Source organism: Oryx dammah, unplaced genomic scaffold (assembly GCF_014754425.2).
Source record: "Oryx dammah isolate SB20612 unplaced genomic scaffold, SCBI_Odam_1.1 HiC_scaffold_19, whole genome shotgun sequence".
NCBI lineage: Eukaryota > Metazoa > Chordata > Mammalia > Artiodactyla > Bovidae > Oryx > Oryx dammah.
The window spans coordinates 28247441-28270691 of record NW_024070203.1 but is presented as its reverse complement, the minus strand read 5'-3'; the positions used below and the strand labels follow the sequence as shown (position 1 = coordinate 28270691).

Sequence of the window (23251 nt, the reverse complement as noted above, 5' to 3'; positions counted from 1 at the left end):
GAGATTATTGTGAAAATTCTAAAAAAGAGAAATATTGGTATTTGGCTATAGAGCATCTTTCTCTTTTATAAGTTCACATACTTATGAGAACTTGAGCTGATACTTAAATGATTTATTAGGGATATAATTTCAAGTACATTGTTAGCTTTAGTTTCAATAAGAATACTTTTATTTTTCTTAAAAAATAAAAAATGTGATTTAATATGGAATTTCCTGGTAGAACCCCACTAAGTAAGTACTTAAGGCAGAATGGAAATACAAAGAGAAGCCTAGAGAATTTGCCATTGACAGGCCATGTTTGTTTACTTAGAGGGTAAATTGTTTTGTTACAGCAATTGCCTTCTGAGGTCTATAAAGTATGTTGTATATGTACCGCATCCTTTTACATTTACAGATATTTATTCATTGGAATCAATTTTGATAAAATATAAAAGTTCTAAGAATTGTTTGATGTTAACAAAAGGAAAGTATATTTAAGTTTTGGGTGTTTTGTTGTAAAACTATTGACTTATAATCGATGTCAACTCTTTGTTCTTAGAGTTTACTCGTGTCAATATGGGTGTTCACAAAGCATTGCAGACATTGAGGAACAAGGTGGACTTGCAGCATTTTTGTGGATATGTCACCATGTTGAATGCTTCTAGTCAACTTGCAAACAGAAAACTCAGTGATGCTTCTGATGAGAGAGGTTAGCCAATAGTTTTGTCCTTTGAGTTAAGATAACTGGCATTTAGTGTATCACAAACTTAATATTTAAAAAGCATGGGGACTTTGTGGGGATGTTGACTTATTTAATACTTAATGTTTTTCCACTGAAGATACTCTGTGACGTCATTGGGACAATTATCAGTTATTCAAATGAAGAAAATACTAAGTGCATAAGAAGTGATGACCTGGGGTTGGAATACAGAATGGTTATTGTGTTTTAGCCCTTTACTGTCATATTTCTGTTTATAGGCTTTAAATTAAGTTCCTTTATGGGGTAATGGTTTCAAAACTTTAGTCTCTTTGTAAAATTATTTTCAAACCAGGATGAATAGTTTTCCCCTTCAGCTTTCCTCTGTCGGAGGCACCATTGTCTCAGTTATTGCAGGCCTTAAAAATCATGTTTTTGTCTCATCCTTCTCCTTTCCCACTCAGCCTAGTTAGTTCTGTGAGTTAGTCTTTAGAAATGTCTTATATTCGTTTCTTTCCCTCTCTCTTTAATTCTCTGTATCTACCATTCTAGTCTGAGTCTTGATATTTTACACGTTTTATTGCTACTATTTCCTGCTTAGTCTTCCCTGGCCTCATTCTTCTTTCTGTCTCCAACCCATCTTGCATATTGACAATAGCTAATTTTCCTTAGATACCTTTCTTTTTAAAGATTCATTTTCAAATCACCTTCTCATTACTAATTGTTTTCTGCTCTGGCATAATTTTGGCTTGTATGTGGCTTTGGTTGCCATGGTGTCACCTGTGATCCACAACTCTAGGGAATTTTTTAATTCAGATCTCTATATCGTTGATTATATTCACTGAACCTCTTCCTTTGAAATGCTTAGAGAATATGATTAATTGCTAGCCATCTAGTGAATTGAATTAGGTATTCACTCCTGGTCCATATACCTTTAGCCAGAGGAGTTGGGTAACCTTTAACAGTTGACTACCAGGAGCATTTTTAGAGAAGAGGGCTGTGGATTAGTCATTTCAAAGAATGTTACTAGAGCTGTCATGTTTTATTTCATTCATTCTGTGCACATTTACGAAATACCTGCTTAGGTGCTGGAGATATTGCTATTATTACGACCTAAGGAGAAGGAAATGGCAACCCACTCCAGTATTCTTGCCTGGAAAATTCCATGGACAGAGGAGCCTGGTGGGCTACAGTCCATGGGGTCGCAAAGAATCGGACACGACTGAGCGACTTCACTCTCTCAAGGAGTAAAAAACCCTGGGGGAAAGACAAGCAACTGAATCAGCCTACTGTGTAATGTTAAGAGACTAAGATACAGGGGTCTGCTTCAAGTGCTAAAGCAGGACGGGAAGGCTTATCTCAGCCCAGCTGAGCTATCAGACCCTCTTAGAGAGGGTAAAGTTTGAACTGAATTTTGAAAAATGAGGTGTTATCTACACATAGATGATTGTTGTTTATTTGGAGGGTAGCAGCTTTAGGCAGAGGGGATCAGGCAAGTGAATAGCTTATCTTGGCCAGAAGAGTTTGATGGGCTGTTGTAGACGAGAGTACGGAAAAGGCAATGGCACCCCACTCCAGTACTCTTGCCTGGAAAATCCCATGGGCGGAGGAGCCTGGTAGGCTGCAGTCCATGGGGTCACTAAGAGTTGGATATAACTGAGCGACTTCACTTTCACTTTTCACTTTCATGCATTGGAGAAGGCAATGGCAACCCACTCCAGTGTTCTTGCCTGGAGAATCCCAGGGACGGGGGAGCCTGGTGGGCTGCCGTCTATGGGGGTCACACAGAGTTGGACATGACTGAAGTGACTTAGCAGCAGTAGCAGTAGAAGAGAGTAGAAAAGTAATAGGTAAGATATAGAGGATCTCAGGATGTATTATGCTGAAAGATATAGGGAGTCAAAATATTTTGAAAGGGAATGATGTAATCAGATTGCATGTTTCCATGGGGACAGAAATGACTTTAGTAATGAAGTGAAGGTCTAAACTTGTGTTCTGCTTTGTGAATTTTGTTTTTTTAGGGCAAAGCTGCACAACCGCAATACTATTAATGTTTTGAGCTGGGTAATTCTTTGTTCTGGGCGACCGTCCTGTGCATTGTAGGATGTTTAGGATACTTAGATATCAGTAACATCCCTGTCCCCGTTCATGGTGACCAAACCTTGTCAAAATTGCCAAATAGTTCTTGTGGGACAAAATTGTCCCACACTTAACAACTTCTTTAGGCTAAAGATCATTCAGTATATTCCATTGTTATTTCTGTTAGGACTGACTTATCAACAATGTATACCAACTTCTAGAGTCCTAATATTTATTGTGTTTGCCCTTCAATTATAAGGAGAACCTGATTTGGCTTCAGGCTCAGATGTGAATGGGAGCACAGAGTCATTTGAAATGGTCATTGAGGAAGCAACTCTAGATTCAGCTGCAAAGCAAAACTCTGGTAAGGCTTTAAAAATTATTTGCAATCTCTGACTAATTTCTGAGGTTTAATCCTTTTGCAAATGATACTGTTTGGATATCATTTGCTCTTATTATAATGGACCTTTTCATAAGTATTTTCTAGGAAACATTTTTATATATTTAGAATAATTAAAATATTATAAAATGTGACATGAAAATAAAAAATGTTTCATTTTTCCTATGTTAATTCTCTCATCTTGTAGATGTTTTGAATTAGATTTTTTTTTCTGGTGTAAAAAGCCACTTTGAGTGTCTGATGAAAGCTGTGTGCCTTCTTCTCAGAAGCATGTACATACTCAAAAAACATTATTTCCTGTTTCAGAGATTCACTGACACCCCTCTGAGTCCTCTCCCCTGCTAAACCCACGTGGGTGTCAGTGGAAGCAGGAGGAATCTATGAAAACCTCTGGATCTCTGACCAGAGATCAGACTGACCAGTTAAACCCTGGTCAGTCATAATACATGAAATATACATGATTAATAACTTTGTGTACCCTTTTGTAGTTGCCACAACAGAAGCAGATTGGGTTCCTCTGGAGTTGTGCTTTGGGATTCCACTGTTTAGTTCTGAATTAAACCAGAAAGTCTGCAGAAAAATTGCTACCCATGGCCTTTGCAGAAAAGAGAGGTGAGAGTTTCTGTTTGCTGTCATCTTTTCATGAATGAGACTTTTTAAGCTCTCAGTTGCTGTACCTTTCTCTGATTTCACACGTGCTTGTTCATTGATTGAATAAAGATGGCTCATTTAAAAGTTTTGCTGTGTATTTTAAAATTAAAGTTCAGTCCCTCAGAAATTAGGCACATGCAGATATTTTGGACACATTTTAGTTAACGATACTGAATTACTCAGATTTGGTGAGAGTATGGATTAAATGGGCATACTTCTATGACTCTGTGCACCTAGCTTTTTTTAATATGTAAATATCTATAGAAATATCTCCTGTGCACTTCTCTGTTAATATACACAACTCAAGTTATGTTAGTAATGATTATCTCCTAAAGTAGAATTATGGCTGACTTTCTAAGTTTTCTTCAGTTGCCACATTTTCTAAATGAACATACATTACTCATCAGTCATGACAAGTAGGTTTTATCTTGTATGCTCACTCCGATCGGTTAGGAGCAGCTGCTGAGAGGCAGCATGGTAAGGGTCCTGAGTCTGATTAGCAGAGAAGAGTGTCACTAAATCTGATGATCATGGTGGGTAGCTTAGAGAAAGGTGTTATCTACAGACATCCTTGACATTGTTAATTAGGAAAACAAAGTTGGAGAATAAATAATTGGCCTAATGTAGTTTGTATAAGAAAATTTAAGGTATTTAATTGACAAATAATTTTAATAACTATCTTGAAAATAATATACATGAATAAAAAGGTAAAAATTCTATGTAGCTTTAATGATTGCCACTATAATGGTTACCAGTTTACATATGTTACCAATTTACAATTGAAAATGTGTTCCTGCATTTTTATTTTTAAAGTGTTCTTGCATTTAACATTTATATTTGGTAGTAGTTTAAACTTTTCCTTTTAACAGTAATTTTCTAGTTTTGGTTGTACAAGATGTTTTATTTCAAAATGGTCTTTTTAGTTCATCTTTACTCCATATTATTAAAACAAGCAGAAATTTCATTGATGAGAACCATTGCAATTGTTTTTAAAAATTTATGTGATTAATTGAGATGTATATATACACATTAACATGTTTATTAAAATTAAACTCTCATAAGATATTAGTTCTTATTATATTTGTTTTAAACTTTTCCCCTTTTTTTCAGCCTTCAAAACCTCTTACATTCCAGTAGAAAACTGTCTCTACAAGTCCTTAACTTTGTTCACTCATTCCAGGTAACAAAAAACAAAAAAACCCAAGGTGTATTTGCATAGAGCTTTTATAGTGTCCAAAACATTTCAGTGTTTGTGCTGAGTCTCCACAGCAGTAAGACATGAAATAAGTTGTAATTTTAATGTGTAAATGAAGATACTGAAATTCAGAAAGTTAACTGACTTATACATGATTTCACTGGCCAGGTCTTTAGGCGGCTTGAACTGTTTGTTCTAGTGATGGTGCTTCATTTAACAGAAGTGTTTTAAGCATCTGCCATGGGCCATGTACCATGTTAGGTTCTGGTTCTTGGGTCAGTTGTTCAGTTGCTAAGTCATGTCCAACTCTTTGTGACCCCAAGGACTATAGCCTGTCAGGCTCCTCTCTCCCAAAGATTTCCCAGGTAAGAATACTAGAGTGGGTTGCCATTTCCTTCTCTTGGGGATCTTCCTGACCCAGGAATTTTACTTGTGATTTCTGCATTGGCTGGCAGGTTCTTTACCAGTGAGCCACGAGGGAAGTCCCCTCTTGAGTCAGTACACTTCCATTAATAACTGCAGTGATTCCCCAGTGCAGTGATTAATGAGATGGGACTGACTGTTACAGTAGTGAAAGCCAGTGCTCAGACCTTCTGTGTTACCCCCAAGGGAAGAATGGATACCGTAGACTTGATTTGTAGATAAACTTTTAGAATGGAATATTTTTTGTTTGAAATATCTGTTCTAACATTATGAAATTAGTATTTTGAAATTTGGCTTCATTCATTCTCTCAGTAAATACTTGAGTCAGAGTCTTTACAAGGTGCTGGGGAAGCAGTATACTAAGACACTAATGGAGCTTAAGTTTTGTGTGAGAGCTAGTCAAGGAAACCCTGAAATATACAAGTAGTTACCGATTTCAATATGTGTGCCTTAAAGGAGCCAAACCCCTTCAGATTTGATAGAATCTAAAGGCAGACCAAATTTAAAAAGGTACAGGTGATGTATACGCTGAAATCTAAAGAATAGGAAAAAGTATTCCAGGCTGAGGTTAGTAGGTATATCAGTCCTGTGTCAGGAAGGCACTCAGCCTGCAAGGAAACGAGAGGACCAGTGTGGCAGAAGCCTCGTGAAAGCAGGGTAGGGGCAAGAGGTGAGGTGGATGAGGAGTGGAGGGCCTTCTAGAGTATGTGAAAAAATGTGTTTTATGCTTACTGCAAAGAGAAACTCTTAGTATTAAAGACTTATAACAGGGAATGACATTTCTAATTGACTTTTTTAAAAAGATTAGTTACTGTTTAGAGAATAGATTAAAAACAGAAGCTTAGAAATAAGTTTGGAGACTGCTGTAATAACTGTAGTGAGAGATATTGATAGATGAACACCTTTTTCATTAAAAAAAATGTATCTGCAGTAAAGGTTTGTTTATTACTGCTTTACCTGTAATATAATAAATTGTGTATATTATAAAACATACACAAAAACAAATTTTATTGGATGCAATAAATAGATAAAGATTTTACAAATTTTCACGCTCCTGCACCTCACTTCGGTGTGAGGACTGCACTTCAGTGGAGACTGGTGGCCTCGGCTGTGGTGAATGAGTCAAGTAAACTCCTTTGGGACACATGCTGGAGGTATATTGAGGGAACGTGGTGATTAAATAAATGTGAGGAAAGATGGAGGCTGTGGTAAGGAGGGGAAGCATGGAGGTAATTTTCATGCTTCTTGACTGGCTTGATGCGTGGAGCAGGGAAGGACCTGGTGGGGGAGATTTAAGTTTGGTTATGGACATGTCAAATGTGAAATTTATGGTGAAACATCCAGAGATAGATGTTGGATAGGAGGAGATTGGATCCTGGAGTTCCAAGAAGTCTGTGCTGAATGTGTGAATCTGAGAGCCCTGGGAGTGGATGATGGATTGTTCTAGTGCTTAATGTTGCATAAGGGTTTTTGTAGATTATCTAAGAAATTTTTCTTATTCTCATAACCTGTTACTTCTCTTTATTTCAAAGTACTTATTGTCATCTGAGTGTATTTGTCATATCTGCATATGTTAACACCAGTCCTTGATTATTTGGGGTTCGTGAGGTACATCTTTGCATCTCCTATAGTGCTCTGCATTCCATAAACATTTCTTAGGTAACCATTAGCTGAATTAAGTGGTTTGGTAAAGTGTTGAGTAGGATTTTTTTTGTCTTGTTTCTCACTCTCTCTAGGAAGGTGCTTCAACACTGGATGTTCACACTGAGGCCAGTTTCCCAAGTTTGCTTTCACAGTCATCCTGTGCTGACATGGGAGTCCCCCTTCCTGCAAAGAACTTACTATTTAAAGATGGTATCTTAACGGAGTGGAGTGGACGATCACCCTCGTCACTTCTTATTGCTAATCTCCATTTGCAATAATTTGGTTACATCATTTGTTGCCCACCCTTTCTGTCTTTTTTCTTTCTTAACGTTAGCTTTATAGTGCCAGCCACTAAAAAGCTTCCTGCTGCTGCAGTGCAATTCATGCTTAACTGATGTTAAACTTTGGGGAACTTTTTCATGTTTTCGGAAGTTTTCCTCATTCCTGCACCTCCTAATGCAACAGAGCTTTTTAGCAGCCTGCACTGTATTTTTTACCTTGAGACAATCTGCGTTTCTTTTATAAAACTGAGGATATACTTTATAGGCTTTATGATGACTGTTATGTTTATAAGCAGTCACTATGAATATTGCAATGGTAATTTTATATGTTAGTTTATCAAACATAAATCTTGTTTAATTTTATATTTTGTTACCTACTCTTTAAGGGATCATGGGAAGAGGTGGAACTCTTCTTCTGAAAAGGCTTCTTGGTATTTAAAGTAGAAAAACTATAAAACTTAACATCCATTATTGAGAGATGATCTGATGGGGCATTACGAATTGCTATGGATGTTTATAAATTATGTATATCAATTGAACATTGTTGAAGGTATGCAAATCAGCATAGTTAGGTATGGCTTAACGTTGACTTAGAAGATCTTAACACAGACTATGACTATACATTGACATCTCATAAGAAGCTTGGGAGACATTCTATTTTTAAACAATGTTTATATGTGGACTTGCGTTGTCGCTCATTTGGGGCTTTATATTTTCATAGAGTCTTTATGGAAAAATAGAATTTATTTTCCACTCTCGTAGCTGTGGCTGCTGCATGTTTTCTCCCTGACTCATTTACCCATGAGTTGTTACGGAATTGGATTTGAGATTTCAAACCAAGGATTTTGATTTTAGCTTAGAATTACATTTAGAGGCATTGAGGCTATGTCTTCTGATCAAAATATTTTAGTGACAAACCTGCTGTGAGGACACATTGTTAGGCAATTTGGATCTTAAATTTATGTGACTAGTTTTAGACAGAATGATAAAGAAAACTCGAGTAATTTCAAAATGTTTTTCTTGAGTCCTTGATTCTTTTAGTATCTCAAATGTTAATTAGAATAATTGGAATCACTTTTTAGATTTTTCGAGTTACCTTCCTTGGGAAGTTTGTGCAGTGTTATAGTTTAGCTCTTCTCATAGAATAACGGTTTGCTAGTTTAAAACTGTAACCAAACTAACTGGTCAAAGAGCATATATCTAAAATATTTAAAGCATTAGAAAATTTGGGAAGGTTAAACCTGAACATTTTTGCTGATAATTGTTGTTATTTATAGAACTGACATTTGTGTATTTAACATACTTCTGGAAATATCTGTCTTTCTTAAAACTGTTAGCATAGCCATGATTCAGTGCCATGGCCTGCCTATTCAGTGTTTCGAAGCAGGTTACCTGTGGCACAGTCACTGCTGGGTTTGGGGTAAATGCAGTAACGTTTAGTATTCTCCTTTGTCTTATATGAGGTGGAAACCAAGTGTATGTTATAAATGTTTGTCTATAAAAGGAAAAATACTAATATTAAAATAATTTCTTATAACTGTGAATCACTCATTTATTTTTCCAATAATTGATATTGTACATTCCTAGTGCTATTAGGTATGTATGTAACTTTTATAGTTTTTCACCTGATTGTTGTCAGTATTTCATTTGATCAGGGCTCTTTAATCTCATTTGCTTTGTTCATATTAACTGTAGTTATTTTATTTATTTCTGTGTTAACAAGCTAAGCCTATGGTGATGACATGTACACTAATAAAGCATTGAATGTCTGTAGTTGGTAGTGAACCCTGTTGTTGGTGAATTTAAAACTTAAAATATGGGGGTGATTTGCTGCTATATTTCCTTTGAGGGATAATAGAGGAAGAAATGGAACCTAATACTGATCATGAATTTTAGGGAAAGTACAAGAGAAAGCATGTGGCCACCTCTGGTCTCTCATGTGAGTGAGGAGAGTCTCCTTCCAGCTGAAGGCCTCTCATACTTTTAAAGACGGAGAATCTGCATTTTTAGAGCTGTTAGCAAAATGTGAAAGCCACTTTTATGCTATACTTTGTGGATTTGGTTTTGTTTTATTCATACATTTAACTCATGTCGAGATGCATTGCTTAAATCTTATGTGTTGATCCTATTCAACAAAAAAGGTAAAATATAGAATTTATTATTTGCCAAAGAAAATTTATGAAAGAATTTTTATCCAGTTTTTCTGCAGACATTTAAATTTCATTTGGCTTTGTGCTCCCTCCTCTCTTTTTTTGTCCTTAATGTAGCTTAAACCATTGGCAAACTTCAGAAACCAAGAGAAAAAAGAAATATAAAAAAAAGACATAGAGTTTAGTATGGTACAATTTCACCTTTCACATAGGTCTGAAGAAATGTAACTTTATGTTGTTAAGATCATCATACTTCCTTGATTCCTTTTTTTCTTTTAAAATTGTAATCAGATAATTCTGTGTTTTTTTTTTTTTCCAGGAATAGTGCTTTCTTTTACTTTTTTCCACTTTTCTCTGCCATTTGTGTTTCTCTTTTATGTTCAGTGTTTCAAATACAGTTTGTATTTAAAGATTTTAAAATACCAAAACTGTAACTGAGTACAGTGGATTTTTTTCTGGTATGATGTTAATATTATACAATGAAATGTATAAAGTGTTGTCAATTTGATTATTGACACTATAATATGTTTACAAATAAACTGTGGTGTTGATCAAGTTGCTGTAAAAATGTGTATAATCTTCTGTTAAGTCCCTTTCATAATTTAAAATACAAGCATGCTTTCAGTGCTGAGGCTTTTATACTTTAAAAGAAAAAACAAAAGCAACAACAACAAACTAATTTTACAGTAATTTCAAATTAGCAGAAAAATTGCAAAGGTAATCTGGAGATATTCCCTATACCCTTCCACAGACCTCCCCTAATGTTAACACCTTATATAAACTATGATGCATTTGTCAAAACTCAGAAATTAACATTGGTACCATAATATTTACTAAAATACAGATTATGTTTGATTTTCACCCATTTTTCCTCTGATGTTCTCTTCTGTTCCAGGACCATGTCCAAGGTACCATGGTGCATTTATTTAGTCATCACTGCCTCCGTCTCCTCCAGTCTGTTGACAGTTTCTCGGTCTTTCCTGACCTTGAGGCTGTAAAGAGAACTATTTGGTTATTTGGTGGGCTGGCCCTCACAGTGGGCTCATCTGGTGTTTATCAGATTGGAGGCTGTAGTTTGTTGGGGAGGGTGGCACAGGTGCCACGCGCCCTTCCACAGTGCCTCATATCAGGGGTCGCACAGTCAACAGACGTTACCAGTGACGTCTCTTCACTGGTTATAGTGATGGTGTCTGCAGGTTTTTTCACTTGCCGTACTCTTTTTTTTTTTTTTTGAAAGTGAGTTACTCAACCTAGCCCACACTCAAAGGGAAGGAGTGGTATCTATATTCTTTACAAATTTTCTTTTAAAGATTTGTTCTATATATATACATAATGGAGTATTACTCAGCCATTAAAAAGAATACATTTGAATCAGTTCTAATGAGGTGGATGAAACTGGAGCCTATTATACAGAGTGAAAGTAAGCCAGAAAGAAAAACACCAAAACAGTATACAAACGCATATATATGGAATTTAGAAAAATGGTAACGATAACCCTGTATGCAAGACAGCAAAAGAGACACAGATGTCTAGAACAGGCTTTTGGACTCTGTGGGAGAGGGAGAGGGTGGGATGATTTGGGAGAATGGCATTGAAACGTATATTTTCATATGTGAAACGAATCACCAGTCCAGGCTCAATGCTCGGGGCTGGTGCACTGGGATGACCCAGAGGGATGGGATGGGGAAGGAGGTGGGAGGGGAGTTCAGGATGGGGAACACGTGTACACCTGTGGCGGATTCATGTTGATGTATGGCAAAAGCAATACAATATTGTAAAGTAATTAGCCTCCCATTAAATTTATACTAAAAAGATTTGTTCCTTTTCTTTATTTGGTCATTTGTTTATATTAGTACGTAAGCATGATTATTTATTTTATACTTTTGAGTCAAAGTTCAGTATACCTGTTATTTTGTGCAAATTGTTTAGCTTTGCCTATTGGGAGCTCTTTGAAGCTGGCCTCTCAATCCTTTAACTTTTTTTTTTTTTTTTTTTAAGGCTAATCTTATTTTCTAGCACTGTAGGTGTTACCTGGATGCCAGCCCTAGAATTAGCTATTTCCCAAGGAGCCTTGGTTCCTTTCTTGCAGAATGGCATTTAGAAAGCAAGATGGGGATTTAGGTGTGCTTGCCTTTGCCTTTTCAGTGAAATGACCTAAGAGGTATAAATATGTATACTGACCAGTATATGGGCACACATGTCTATGTTTAGATCTATCTGTAGGCATATTCAGTTAAACTGATTCTCATTCAGCACCGTAAGTTTCATTCTGAGAAACCTGGCTCCTTTTATCTTCAATTTATCTGCTTATTTGTTGAACCCTGGAAATGTTATACAGTGGTTTCAGAATAACTATGTTGTACCCCTGTGAGAAACATTGACCAACTAGGGTATAGTGTTCCTTTAAGTACTTTTTTTTTGTCTTTAACCTTAAATGCTGCTGCTGAGTCACTTCAGTCGTGTCGGACTCTGTGCGATCCCGTAGACAGCAGCCCACCAGGCTCCCCCGTCCCTGGGATTCTCCAGGCAAGAACACGAGTGGGTTGTCATTTCCTTCTCCAATGCATGAAAGTGAAAAGTGAAAGTGAAGTTGCTTAGTCGTGTCGGACTCTTAGTGACCCCATGGACTGCAGCCTACCAGGCTCCTCCGCCCATGGGATTTTCCAGGCAAGAGTACTGGAGTGGGGTGCCATTGCCTTCTCCATTAACCTTAAATAGTACCCACTCAAAACATTTTCCAAAGTAACTTAGTACAGCTCATTGTTCCCTTCATTGAAGTTATACATCTGCAAAACATTCATTGTCACACTCATTGTTCCCTTCATTGAAGTTATACATTTGCAAAACAGATTCGTTTGTCACACACTGCATTCCATCTGGGATCCCTTGACATCGCAAACCCAAAGTGCAGAGTTTTCATTTTCTCCAGAAAGTTTTATATTTTTCCCACATAATAAAATTCACTCTACCAGGTCTTTGACAAATGCATGGCATGTGTTCACCCACTATCCCTGTACTATCCAGAATGGTTCTGTCACCCTAAAAATTCCCCTCTGTACTCAAACCCTTACCCTACACCTCACAACCACTTACCTGTTCCTATAATTTTGCTTTTCCCAGAATGTCATATAAATTCATGAAATTGTACAGTTTGTAACCTTTTAAGCCTAGCCACTTGTGCATAACAAAATGCGTTTTAAATTCATATGTGTTGTGTGAGTCAATAGCTCTGTTTCTATTGCTGAGTACTTGATTGTATGGACAAATCAATGTCATTTAAAATTCATGTGCAAATTTTAATATAAACAATTCATTTTGCTTGGGTAAATACCTAGGAATGGGATTGCTGAGTCATTGGTAAGTGTGTATTTAACTTTATAAGAAACTGCCAAACTTGCCAAAGCGACTGTGACATTTTACATTACTGCCAGCAATGAATGAAGGTTCCCATTGCAATGGTATCTTATAGTGGTTGAAATAATTCATTTTCCCAGTGAAAAATTATGTTGGGCGTCTTTTCATATGCTAATTTGCCATACATGTGTCTTTTCTCGTGAAGTATCTGTTCAGATGTGTTCCTCACATTTTAAAAATTAGGTGTACTGAGTTTTAAGCATTCAGTAAATGAGTACAAGTCTTTTATCAGACACATGCTTTGCAGGTGTTTTCTCCCAGTCTGTCTTGTCTACTCATTCTCTTAATAGTGTCTTCTAAGGTAAAGAACAAAAGTGTTAAATTTTGACAGCGTCTGATTTGTCAGTGTTTTTGTTTTTTGTTTAATGGATTGTGCTATTGATGCTGTTATCTAAAAATTCATCACCAAACCCAAGATGGAGCATGTTCATTTTCTTCTCAAAGTGTATAGTTTTATGTTTAGGTCTTTGACCCGTTTGAACTAGTTTTAATGTATGAGGTACATGTTTATCCTTGCTTTGATGCATCACCATAACACCTTTGTCAAAAATCAGTCGATGGGTACTCCTCTGGTGGTTCAGTGGCTAAGACTCCATGCTCCCTAAGCAGAGGCCCAGGCTTTAATCCCTCATCAGGGATCTAGATCCCACATGCCACAACTAAGACTCAGCGCAGCCAAATAAATACTGAAACAAAAAAATCAGTTGACAGACCTACAGAGACAAAAGTAGATCAGTTGTTGCCTGCGGGGGAAATGAGAAGTGACTGCGGATGGGCATGAAGCATCTTATTGGAGTGCTGGAAATGCTATAAAAGAGGATCGTGGCGATTGATGGTGGTTCAACTCAAGTTTTCAAAAAAATGCACTGTACCCTTAAGTAAATTTATCATGTAAATTGTACTTCAATAAAGTGGTTTTAAGAAATCAATTGACATTTTTTTTTTGTCTGGGTCTATTTCTGAGCACTCAAGTCTGTTTCATTGATCATTGTGTTTGTCCTTTTAATACCATGCTGAAATTGGATACTGTTAGTCATCCAAATTTGCAGGGTTGTTTGTTTTTTTTTAATTGATTTTGGCTCTTATAGTTCCTTTGCCTTTCCGTATAAATTTTAAAATCAGCTTTTCAGCGTCTACACACAAGCCTGCAAAGATTTTAATCAAAATTATATTGACTGTATAGATCAAATGGAGGAGAACTGACCTAACAAATCTCTGTAACTTCTTTGATTTTTGTTGGGTCACTGTTTGGTAGATTTTCTTTCTCTGTTTTTTATTTTGGAAATGTTTTGAGCTCCAAATTAAATTTCTATAATAGGTGTATTCACATTATCTATGTCTTCTTGAGTGAGTTTTGGTAGTTTATATCATTCACAAAATTGGTCTGTTTCCTCTGTATTACTGAATTTAAGGGTATTTATTTTTCATAGTGTACTCTTGCTGTCCTTTTATCTTGTGAGATAATACAAAAAGATGAAGTGAGATCAGTTCCAAAGAGAAAATGGCCAGGAATGATCTGCAACAGATGAAAGATGAGAATCCAGAGATACAGGAATCCAGTGCATGGCATTTATTGATAGTGTTAATCAATAATGAACTCAGAAAACAGTTCAGTTACATCATCAAAGTACTTAGAGAAAATGACTGTGGACCTAACTATTGCGAATCCAGCAAAACTATCTTTCAAGAACAAGTGTGGAAAAGACATTTTCAAATATAAAAAGACCAAGTTCATCATTAGATCAATCTTAAAAAAAATTTTTTTTTCACAAGGAATATCTGTTTATGAGAGGAATGCTAAGCAAAGATGCTGATTAACCTTAAATTTCTTTTCTGAATGAATGAAAATAATAGATTTAATTTGGAAGAGTAAAAAAATAGGACTAAAATCCCAAAAAAGTTATGAGAGCTATGATTACACAGAGTGAAGCACTCTTAGCTCACTGTCGTTTAGAGGGTAAATAATCTTTCATGTGTACATTCATCACTTACTGTAGATTTACTAAATGGCAGACATGGTACTAGTTTAGGAAAGGGATGGATCAGTGAATAAGAAATTCTGGTCTTCGTGGAGTTTACATTTTAGTTAGTGGAGACAGTAAACAAATTGCATAGCAGGTTAGAAGGTGGTAATTGCTAAGGAAAAAATAGTAAAAAGGATGGGAAATATTAGGAATTGGAATTACTATTTATCAGTAGCTGGTCGGAGAAGACCTTAATGAGAGGATGACATTTAAGCAAAGGCTTAGAATGTGGGCCAAACATCTAGGAAAGAGTGTCAGGGAGAAGAAATAGTCTGTGCAAAGGCTAACTGGTAGAGGCATGGCTGGCATGCATGTCAAAAAAAAAAAAAAAGATGGGACTAGGGTAAATGGAGCTAGGGTAAATTGTGTTAGATATATCAGAGGCCCCCAACCTCTACATTCTAATACCTGATGATCTGAGGTGGAGCTGATGTAACAGAAATAAAGTGCGCAATAAATGTAATGTGCTGGAATCATCCTGAAACCATCCCTTCCCCCTCCTCCCGCCCACTCCCCTACCAAACACAACTCACTCCCTGGTCCTTGGAAAACCTGTCTTCCACGAAAGCAGCACATGGTGCTAGAAAGGTTGGGGACCATGAGCGAGAAAGGCAGCAGTCTGCTTTCATATGTTTTGCTCATGAGGAAAAAAAAATACATGAATGGCTTTCGTTTTCCAGGCAGGCATCTGCTGAATGCCAGGCAGGACAATGAAGTTGAAACCCACATTTAGGCCTTTCCTGCTATCTTTTGAAAACCACTGAAAATTTAGAATACCCAAAGGGAACAGCTGCCCAATTAAACTTTTCTTAACTTCATCTCTCTGTTTTTATTGCTGGTATTTCGAAAGTCACTGTCGGGGTCCCTGTGGGCAAAGAGTGGGAGTTGTGTGTAAAGCTCAGGGTCCAGGCAGCTGAGGGCTGGAGTGGTTTAAGTAGCTTCTTTGTTTGCCTGCAGGCTTCTCTCTCCCAGTGGGTGGCAGTGTCTCACTTTTTAATCCTCCTTTCTCTGAGGGACTTCATGAGGACAACAGAGTAAGCGGAATTCATTTACAGCCCCCCTCGTCACCCACTGCCTCCAGCCCCGCTAAAGGACTGAGTTCGCTTGGATAACTACTTTGAGGACGTCAGGACTTACTCCTCCTGGTTGATTGTCCTGCAGTTGGCTCTTAAGTGGCTGTGTGACCTAATTCTGGCTGATGAAACAGCATGGGAGGTCTGTTGGGGAGGGCACCCCTCCCAAAGGGAAAATATGAAAAAAATACTGAACAATGAGGGGAAATGAAACCCCATCTATGGTCTTTGGATGCTATCTCATTGCTTTTCTGAGACCTTCTAGGTCTAAATCTTAGTGGTTGTGTAATGGTGGCATGTTTACATCCTTAAGTTAGGTCAATTTGGTTGATAAATGTGAGACCTCATAAGAGTGTCAGAAGAGAGCAATAAGAATTTAGTGAAGCTTGGAAGATAATGTGGGAGATCTGTTACCAAAAGATTGTGGGGTGGGGCTGGGGGTGGGGGGAAGTTCCGGACGGTCACCCCTCGAAAGCCAATAAACAGGCTGGGTTGGTAGAAAGGACCAACATGCAGAAAAAGCAGTCATCTCTAACAGTCATCTTCAGATTGGTCGTCAGTGGTCTGACCAGCATCATCTTGGTCGTTTCAGTTCAGCTCAGTTCATTTCAGTCGCTCAGTCATGTCCGACTCTTTGCGACCCCACAAATTGCAGCACACCAGGCCTCCCTGTCCATCACCAACTCCCAGAGTCCACCCAAACCCATGTGCATTGAGTCAGTGATGCCATCAAGCCATCTCATCCTCTGTCGTCCCTTTCTCCTGCCCCCAATCCCTCCCAGCATCAGGGTCTTTTCCAATGAGTCAACTCTTCGCATGAGGTGGCCAAAGTATTGGAATTTCAGCTTCAACATCAGTGCTTCCAATGAACACCCAGGACTGATCTCATTTAGAATGGACTGGTTGGATCTTGCAGTCCAAGGGACTCTCAAGAGTCTTCTCCAACACCACAGTTCAAAAGCATCAGTTCTTCAGTGCTCAGCTTTCTTCACAGTCCAACGCTCACATCTATAAATGACTACTGGAAAAACCATAGCCTTGACTAGACGGACTTTTGTTGGCAAAGTAATTTCTCTGCTTTTTAATATGGTATCCAGATTGGTCATAACTTTCCTTCCAAGGAGTAAGCGTCTTTTAATTTCATGGCTGCAATCACCATCTGAAGTGATTTTGGAGCCCCCCAAAATAAAGTCTGACACTGTTTCCACTGTTTCCCCATCTACTTGCCATGAAGTGATGGGACCAGATGCCATGATCTGAACATTGAGCTTTAAGTCAACTTTTTCACTCTCCTCTTTCACTTTCATCAGGAGGCTTTTTAGTTCCTCTTGACTTTCTGCCATAAGGGTGGTGTCATCTGCATATCTGAGGTTATTGATATTTCTCCCGGCAATCTTGATTCTAGCTTGTGCTTCTTCCAGCCCAGTGTTTCTCATGATGTACTCTGCATATAAGTTAAATAAGCAGGGTGACAATATACAGCCTTGAAGTACTCCTTTTCCTATTTGGAACCAGTCTGTTGTTCCATGTCCAGTTCTAACTGTTGCTTCCTGACCTGCATATAGGTTTCTCAAGAGGCAGGTCAGGTGGTCTGGTATTCCCATCTCTCTCAGAATTTTCCACAGTTTCTTGTGATCCACACAGTCAAAGGCTTTGGCATAGTCAATAAAACAGAAATAGATGTTTTTCTGGAACTCTCTTGCTTTTTCAATGATCCAGCGGATGTTGACAGTTTGATCTCAGGTACAGTTAATCTTCAGTTCCAGGGTCCATATGTTCCCATTTCTTTGTGGCCAGTTCTCAAGTGCTTTATTTCAGATGCTGGCAACTAGGGATGGGGAGGGTGGCAGACGTCTTGTCCAAAGGCCAATTCCCTCCCCCCTCTCCCTGCCGACAAGCAGAGGGTGAGAGCTCTTACAGACAGGGTGAGGGGGGCTACATGCAGAAACAGCAGTCCTCTCTGACAGTCATCTTCACATTGGTCATCAGTGGTCTGACCAGCATCATCTTGGTTGTTTAAGGTACAGTTACTCTTCAATTCCAGGGCCCTTTGTTCCCGTTTCTTTGAAGCCAGTTCTCAGAACTGTGGAAGCTCATGTCCTGGGTACAGGCTGGTCAGCATGTAATTAACTTCTCCACCTGGTGTTTTAGTGTCGGTAAGACAGCTCACAGGATATGGCTCAGAATATTATCTATAGTCCTTGAGAAAGAACTAAAGGTCTAAATTATTGTTATTTATTCTCCTTTGACTGTTTTCCTTTATTTCTGTATTTCTCATTTCTCTGGTTAAACTTCTTTGACTAGAGTTTTCCACGGACAAAAGACAGGCCGAGGACACGGTCGGGGGCAAGGACCATAGAGTCCTGCTCCGTTTCAAAACCACATAGCTGGGAGCAAGGGAGGAAATGGTGAGACAGTCCCAGCAAAGCCCGTGCTCCTGCAAAAACAGTATAAGTGGGGAAGGCGAGGATGAGCCGCTAGCTTCTAGTAGGCAAATGTGAGCAGATGAGATTGGGGCCAGGGGACATCTGACACAATACTAATGACTATTGTTAAATATCAGGAATAGCAATAACTATTCCTATTATGCGGGAAGGTTTCTAATTTTCTTGACTCCTCTCATTAGGCACAGTGAAGGCATTCAAAGAATTCTTATTAAATGAATTATTCTCTTATTAGCCCGGGAAAACCAAGGTCTTTTTTCTGAGGAAAGATAGAAATACAGGTTTGGTTTTTCCAGAAATGGAGCAATTATCCTTAGGTTATGTGTGCAATAATTGGACAAGACACACTTCTTAAATTTCCAGAGGTAGAGAATTACATAAATGCAAGACCACGAATAAAAAACAAGGTCATTATCCATGACATGTGCAGAGAACCCTGAGATGAGGGGCTGTGTGCTCCCAAAGGCATTCAGCCAAGCAGAGAAAGTACACACAGAGCTGACCATAATACCACGAGGAAGGGTGGTATTAGAAAGAGGTGCAGAGCACAGAGGAGGGTGTTGTGCTGAGAGAAAAGGAGAAGAGAGTCAGGGTGGGGTTTATGACAGGCTGCTGTGACAATTTAATTGGAGTGGGGCTTCCCTGGCGGTCCAGTGGGTAAGACTTTGTGCTTCCAATGCAGGGGACGTGGATTGGATCCCTGGTTCAGAAACTAAGATCTCACATGCCTCAAGCCCAATAAATAAATACAACACCTAATGCTGGTTCTGAGGCTCTTTGCTACTGCTAAGTCGCTTCAGTCATGTCCGACTCTGTGCGACCCCATAGACCACAGCCCACCCGGCTCTCCCGTCCCTGGGATTCTCCAGGCAAGAATTCTGGAGTGGGTTGCCATTGCCTTCTCCAATGCATGAAAATGAAAATGAAGTTGTGTCCGACTCCAAACGATCCCGTGGACTGCAGCCTACCAGGCTCTTCCATCCATGGGACCTTCCCGGCAAGAGTACTGGAGTGGGTTGCCATTGCCTTCTCCGTCCAGTTGCCAACTCTGAGGCTCTTCACGAAACAGTACAAAAAGAAAAAAATGAATAGGAGTTTGCCAGACAGGGAATGCAGGAATGTATATCCTATGCAAAGGGGTTAGCATGAATGGACACACAGGAGCAAGACAGTGTTAAGCATTTTAAAGTAATGGCAAGTTCTCTGCGTTTGTAGAGCATGACCATGGTCAATACTGTAACAAAAGGATAAAGAGAACATTGCTTTCTGCAATCAGGAGAAAGCTGAATGCCTCTGGTCATCTGGAAATAAGCTGAGTCACCTAAGTATTCTGAATGTCAGTAGAATCTTTGTTGCTTTTGTGTTCGCATCACCCAATTAAGGGCAAAGTTTTCGGGTGAGGCTTGCGCCTTTAAATCTTGACATCCCGCGGTAGCTGGAAACAGTGTGGGTAGATTGCTCTTTGAGCTCTCTCAAGGTAAACCTGAAATGAATCTTACTCATTCGAAGGTTGTGTGGGCTCATCATGGGTATGACTCATGACTGGTGGTCAAAATACAGGTGTTGACTTGATTCAAACGCTGTGGATTACTGTGAAAGCAAAAAAGATGATAAGTCCTGTCTCTGAAAAGGGAAAGTATGACATCGGAAGTATGAGTCTCTTGAAGAAGAGAATCATATCTTTTTTTTTTTTTGGCCAAATGGCATGTGGGATCTTAGTTCCCCAACCAGGGATTAAATTCGCACCCCCTGATTTGGAAGCAGAATCTTAACCACTGGACAGACACAGAGGTCCCAGGAATCGTCTTTAATTACAGGGACAATGAAGTAAACGGCTTGGATCGAGAAGTATTTTGTGTCTTCAGATCCTATGTTCTATATTCTTTCTTTGTCCTTGCATGATTCCTGCAAGGATCCAGGCAGGCTACGCAAAGAACCTACTTTATGAATTAATCAACTTGAGACAAAGTTCTTATAATTAAGCTCAACCATGGTTTGTTTTTTTTTTTTTTAAATCATTTTCTTCTTTATTTTCTCTGACATTTTCTCTAAAGAGATAACAATTCTCTCGTCAAATTGTTTCCTTTCAGAGTTCATCTCCTATCCCTCTGAAATGTAAACTTCTCTGCTTGATGGATAATCTAGGTCTGTGGAGAAGAATTCAGATGTTAAAATCATAAAACAAGCCTAGTGTAAGAGATAATAATCGTGACTATATTCTACCCATTGTCAACCTTTTCAGCTGTATCTAAATAATGAAACTGGACATTTGGTACAACAAGAAACTAAATTTCTTTTTTTACTTTTTTTTTTTCTGTTTAGAGTTAAATCATTTGCTTTGTGTGCTTAATAAAACCTCTGGTCTTTAAGAGACACATTTATATTTATAATTGCTGCTTCATCCTTCAGAGGTTTTCAACAAATTTAAATTCTATAAAAGTGTTTTGGACAGTTTCTAAGTTTAAACATCTTGCCAATTGTCATTCATCTACAGTGCTCCAAACATTCTTGCTGAATTTTTATTTGTCTGAATTTGATCACAGCAGCTACAAGAAAGAAAATTTAAAAACTTGATATTTGTGGTTCAACCATAGAAGAGGCTGACCAGAAGAATATAAAATAGAGAATTGAAAAGAAAATCAGGCATTTAGTGTTTGTCTAAGGCTCATTAGGGCTTCCCCGATAGTTCAGCTGGTAAAGAATCTGCCTGTAATGCGGGAGACCCCGGTTCGATTCCTGGGCTGGGAAGATCCCCTGGAGAGGGGATAGGCTACCCACTCTGGTATTCTGGCCTGGAGGATTCCATGGACTGTATAGTCCATGGGGTCGCAAAGAGTTGGACACCACGGAGTGACTCTCACTCTCACTAAGGCTCATCAAGAAAACAAAGCAGAAATACCAGTGCTGACCCTTGTTGTCATGGTGATGATCTTTCCAAATCTTAAATGTATAGAAGCCCAAGGAACGCTTCACAAGATACATGATCCAAGGACTCCAGGTTCTCTGAGGCAGTCAAGTGTATGTTTAGGAATTTTGATTCAGGTGAGACAAGTCTTGTTTCTCTTTGTACCACTGTCTCCACATCTGCAAATGTTTGCCACCCGAAACCAGTCCTTTGGGTTTTGTTATGGAGGTTTCATTACACAGAGCTTCCCAATGGCACTAGTGGTAAAGAAGCCAGCTGAACACCAGATCAGGCTGGGCCTCCCAGTGGCTCAGTTGGTAAAAGGATCCGCCTGTAGTTGGGAGGATCCCCTGCAGAAGGGAATGGCTACCAAGCCCATGGGCAGAGCAGCCTGGTGGCCCACAGTCAGTAGGCTCCCAAAGAGTTGGACACAGCTGAAGTGCCTTAGCCCCAGGAAATGACTCAAGCGAAAGATCTGATTCCTTCCGAAGAAACACTATTACTGTGAGTGAAAGTTTTTCTTTGAATTAAGATCAGAATGAAGAAAGAACAGAGATTACAATCTATAAGACATACGGTTGTGCATAAGTGTTCCTGCTTCACATTTTGGGGGTTTTATAAAAGCCCTCTTATTATTATTATTATTATTTTTTTGTCTCGAAGCATGGCGTACGGGATCTTATTTCCCCCACTAGGGATTGAACCTGTGTCCCCTGCAATGTGGAGTCTTAACCACTGGACCAACAAGGAACTCCAAAAGCCCTGTTATTCTTTTCACCAAATTTAAACCAAGACCCAGGGCCACTTCTACGAGAAGATGAAATTTTATACCCCATACATTTCTCTCCTCTTAATCTTGGTAATTCTAGAAGTAGGTTTGCCAGATTTAGCACATGAAAATACAAAATGTCTGGTTAAGTTTGATTTTAAATAAATAATAAATTGTTCGTAAAAGTATATGTTCCATTTATCCCAAAACTCTAATTTAACTGGGTATCTTGTGTTTTACCTGGCAAGCCTATTTAGAAGACATCATGTTACCCTATGCAATAAACTTTTTCTTTGCTGGCATTGAATGACCTGATTTTGTTTGGGAATCTACTCCTTCTTAGGTGGATTTACTTCAGAAGTTAATCCTGATTGGTCTAAGTGAGCCATAATTGTTCCATTCTCCTTGAGAGTGATTGGTTTAGATATGGTATATGGTTCAATTCTTGACAATGGAATTTGAGAACAAATCTACTGGGGTAGGGATTCTGGGAAAGGCTTCTTTGCTAATTGAAAGAAACATATAAAAAGAACTGACCTCTTTCATTATGCTGGATTTTGTCCTATTTAAATGTGACACCTGGAGCAGTGGCAGCAATCTCGAGACCATCACAAGGGCAGACTAGACTGGAGGACAAAGCTAACTTTTGGAAGATGGCAGAGCAGGGAATTGGGAAGAACCTGGATCTCTAATGATGTCACTGATTCACTGAATTAGTTAAGCCTGATATCTCACCTTGGAACTTCTTACCTGATGAGATAATAAAGTTTCCTTATCTTTAAAATAATTAATTAATGAATTGTTTTGGCCACACCATGCACCTTATGGGATCTTAGTTCCCCAACCAGGGATGGAATCCAAATCCCTGCATTGCAAGGTAGATTCTTAACTGTGTGACCACCAGGAAGGTCCCAAAATTTCCTTACCTTATAAGGCATTTTGATTTGGGTTTTCTATTCCATGTAACCCAAAACATCCTAAATAATAAATTATATTTTAGACTGGAAAACCAAAGCACGAATAAATGAGATAAGTTATCCAATGTCACTGATCAAGGAATTACTGGGCTTGAATTTGCACACAGGGCTGTCTGACTTCTCTCCGTTATACCAGTTCAATCATT

General features: G+C 38.6%; 1 protein-coding gene across 7 annotated transcripts in view; it reads left to right on the top strand.

The window, feature by feature from the left end:
* FAM91A1 (family with sequence similarity 91 member A1) overlaps positions 1-13842 on the top strand; it is a 45740-nt gene extending 31898 nt beyond the window's left edge. For 3 of the 7 annotated variants that reach the window (XM_040261859.1, XM_040261858.1, XM_040261857.1), the window contains exons 20-24: positions 539-688; positions 3015-3119; positions 3644-3767; positions 4917-4986; positions 10395-13842. In XM_040261859.1, the coding sequence (XP_040117793.1) occupies positions 539-688; positions 3015-3119; positions 3644-3767; positions 4917-4986; positions 10395-10733 (788 nt within the window). In that variant the 3' untranslated portion in view covers positions 10734-13842. Of the gene's footprint in view, positions 1-538; positions 689-3014; positions 3120-3643; positions 3768-4916; positions 4987-7160; positions 10055-10394 lie in introns of those variants that run through there. The other 4 variants (XM_040261863.1, XM_040261862.1, XM_040261860.1 and 1 more) reach the window with 2 other exon arrangements.
* Positions 13843-23251: the final 9409 nt, after the last annotated feature.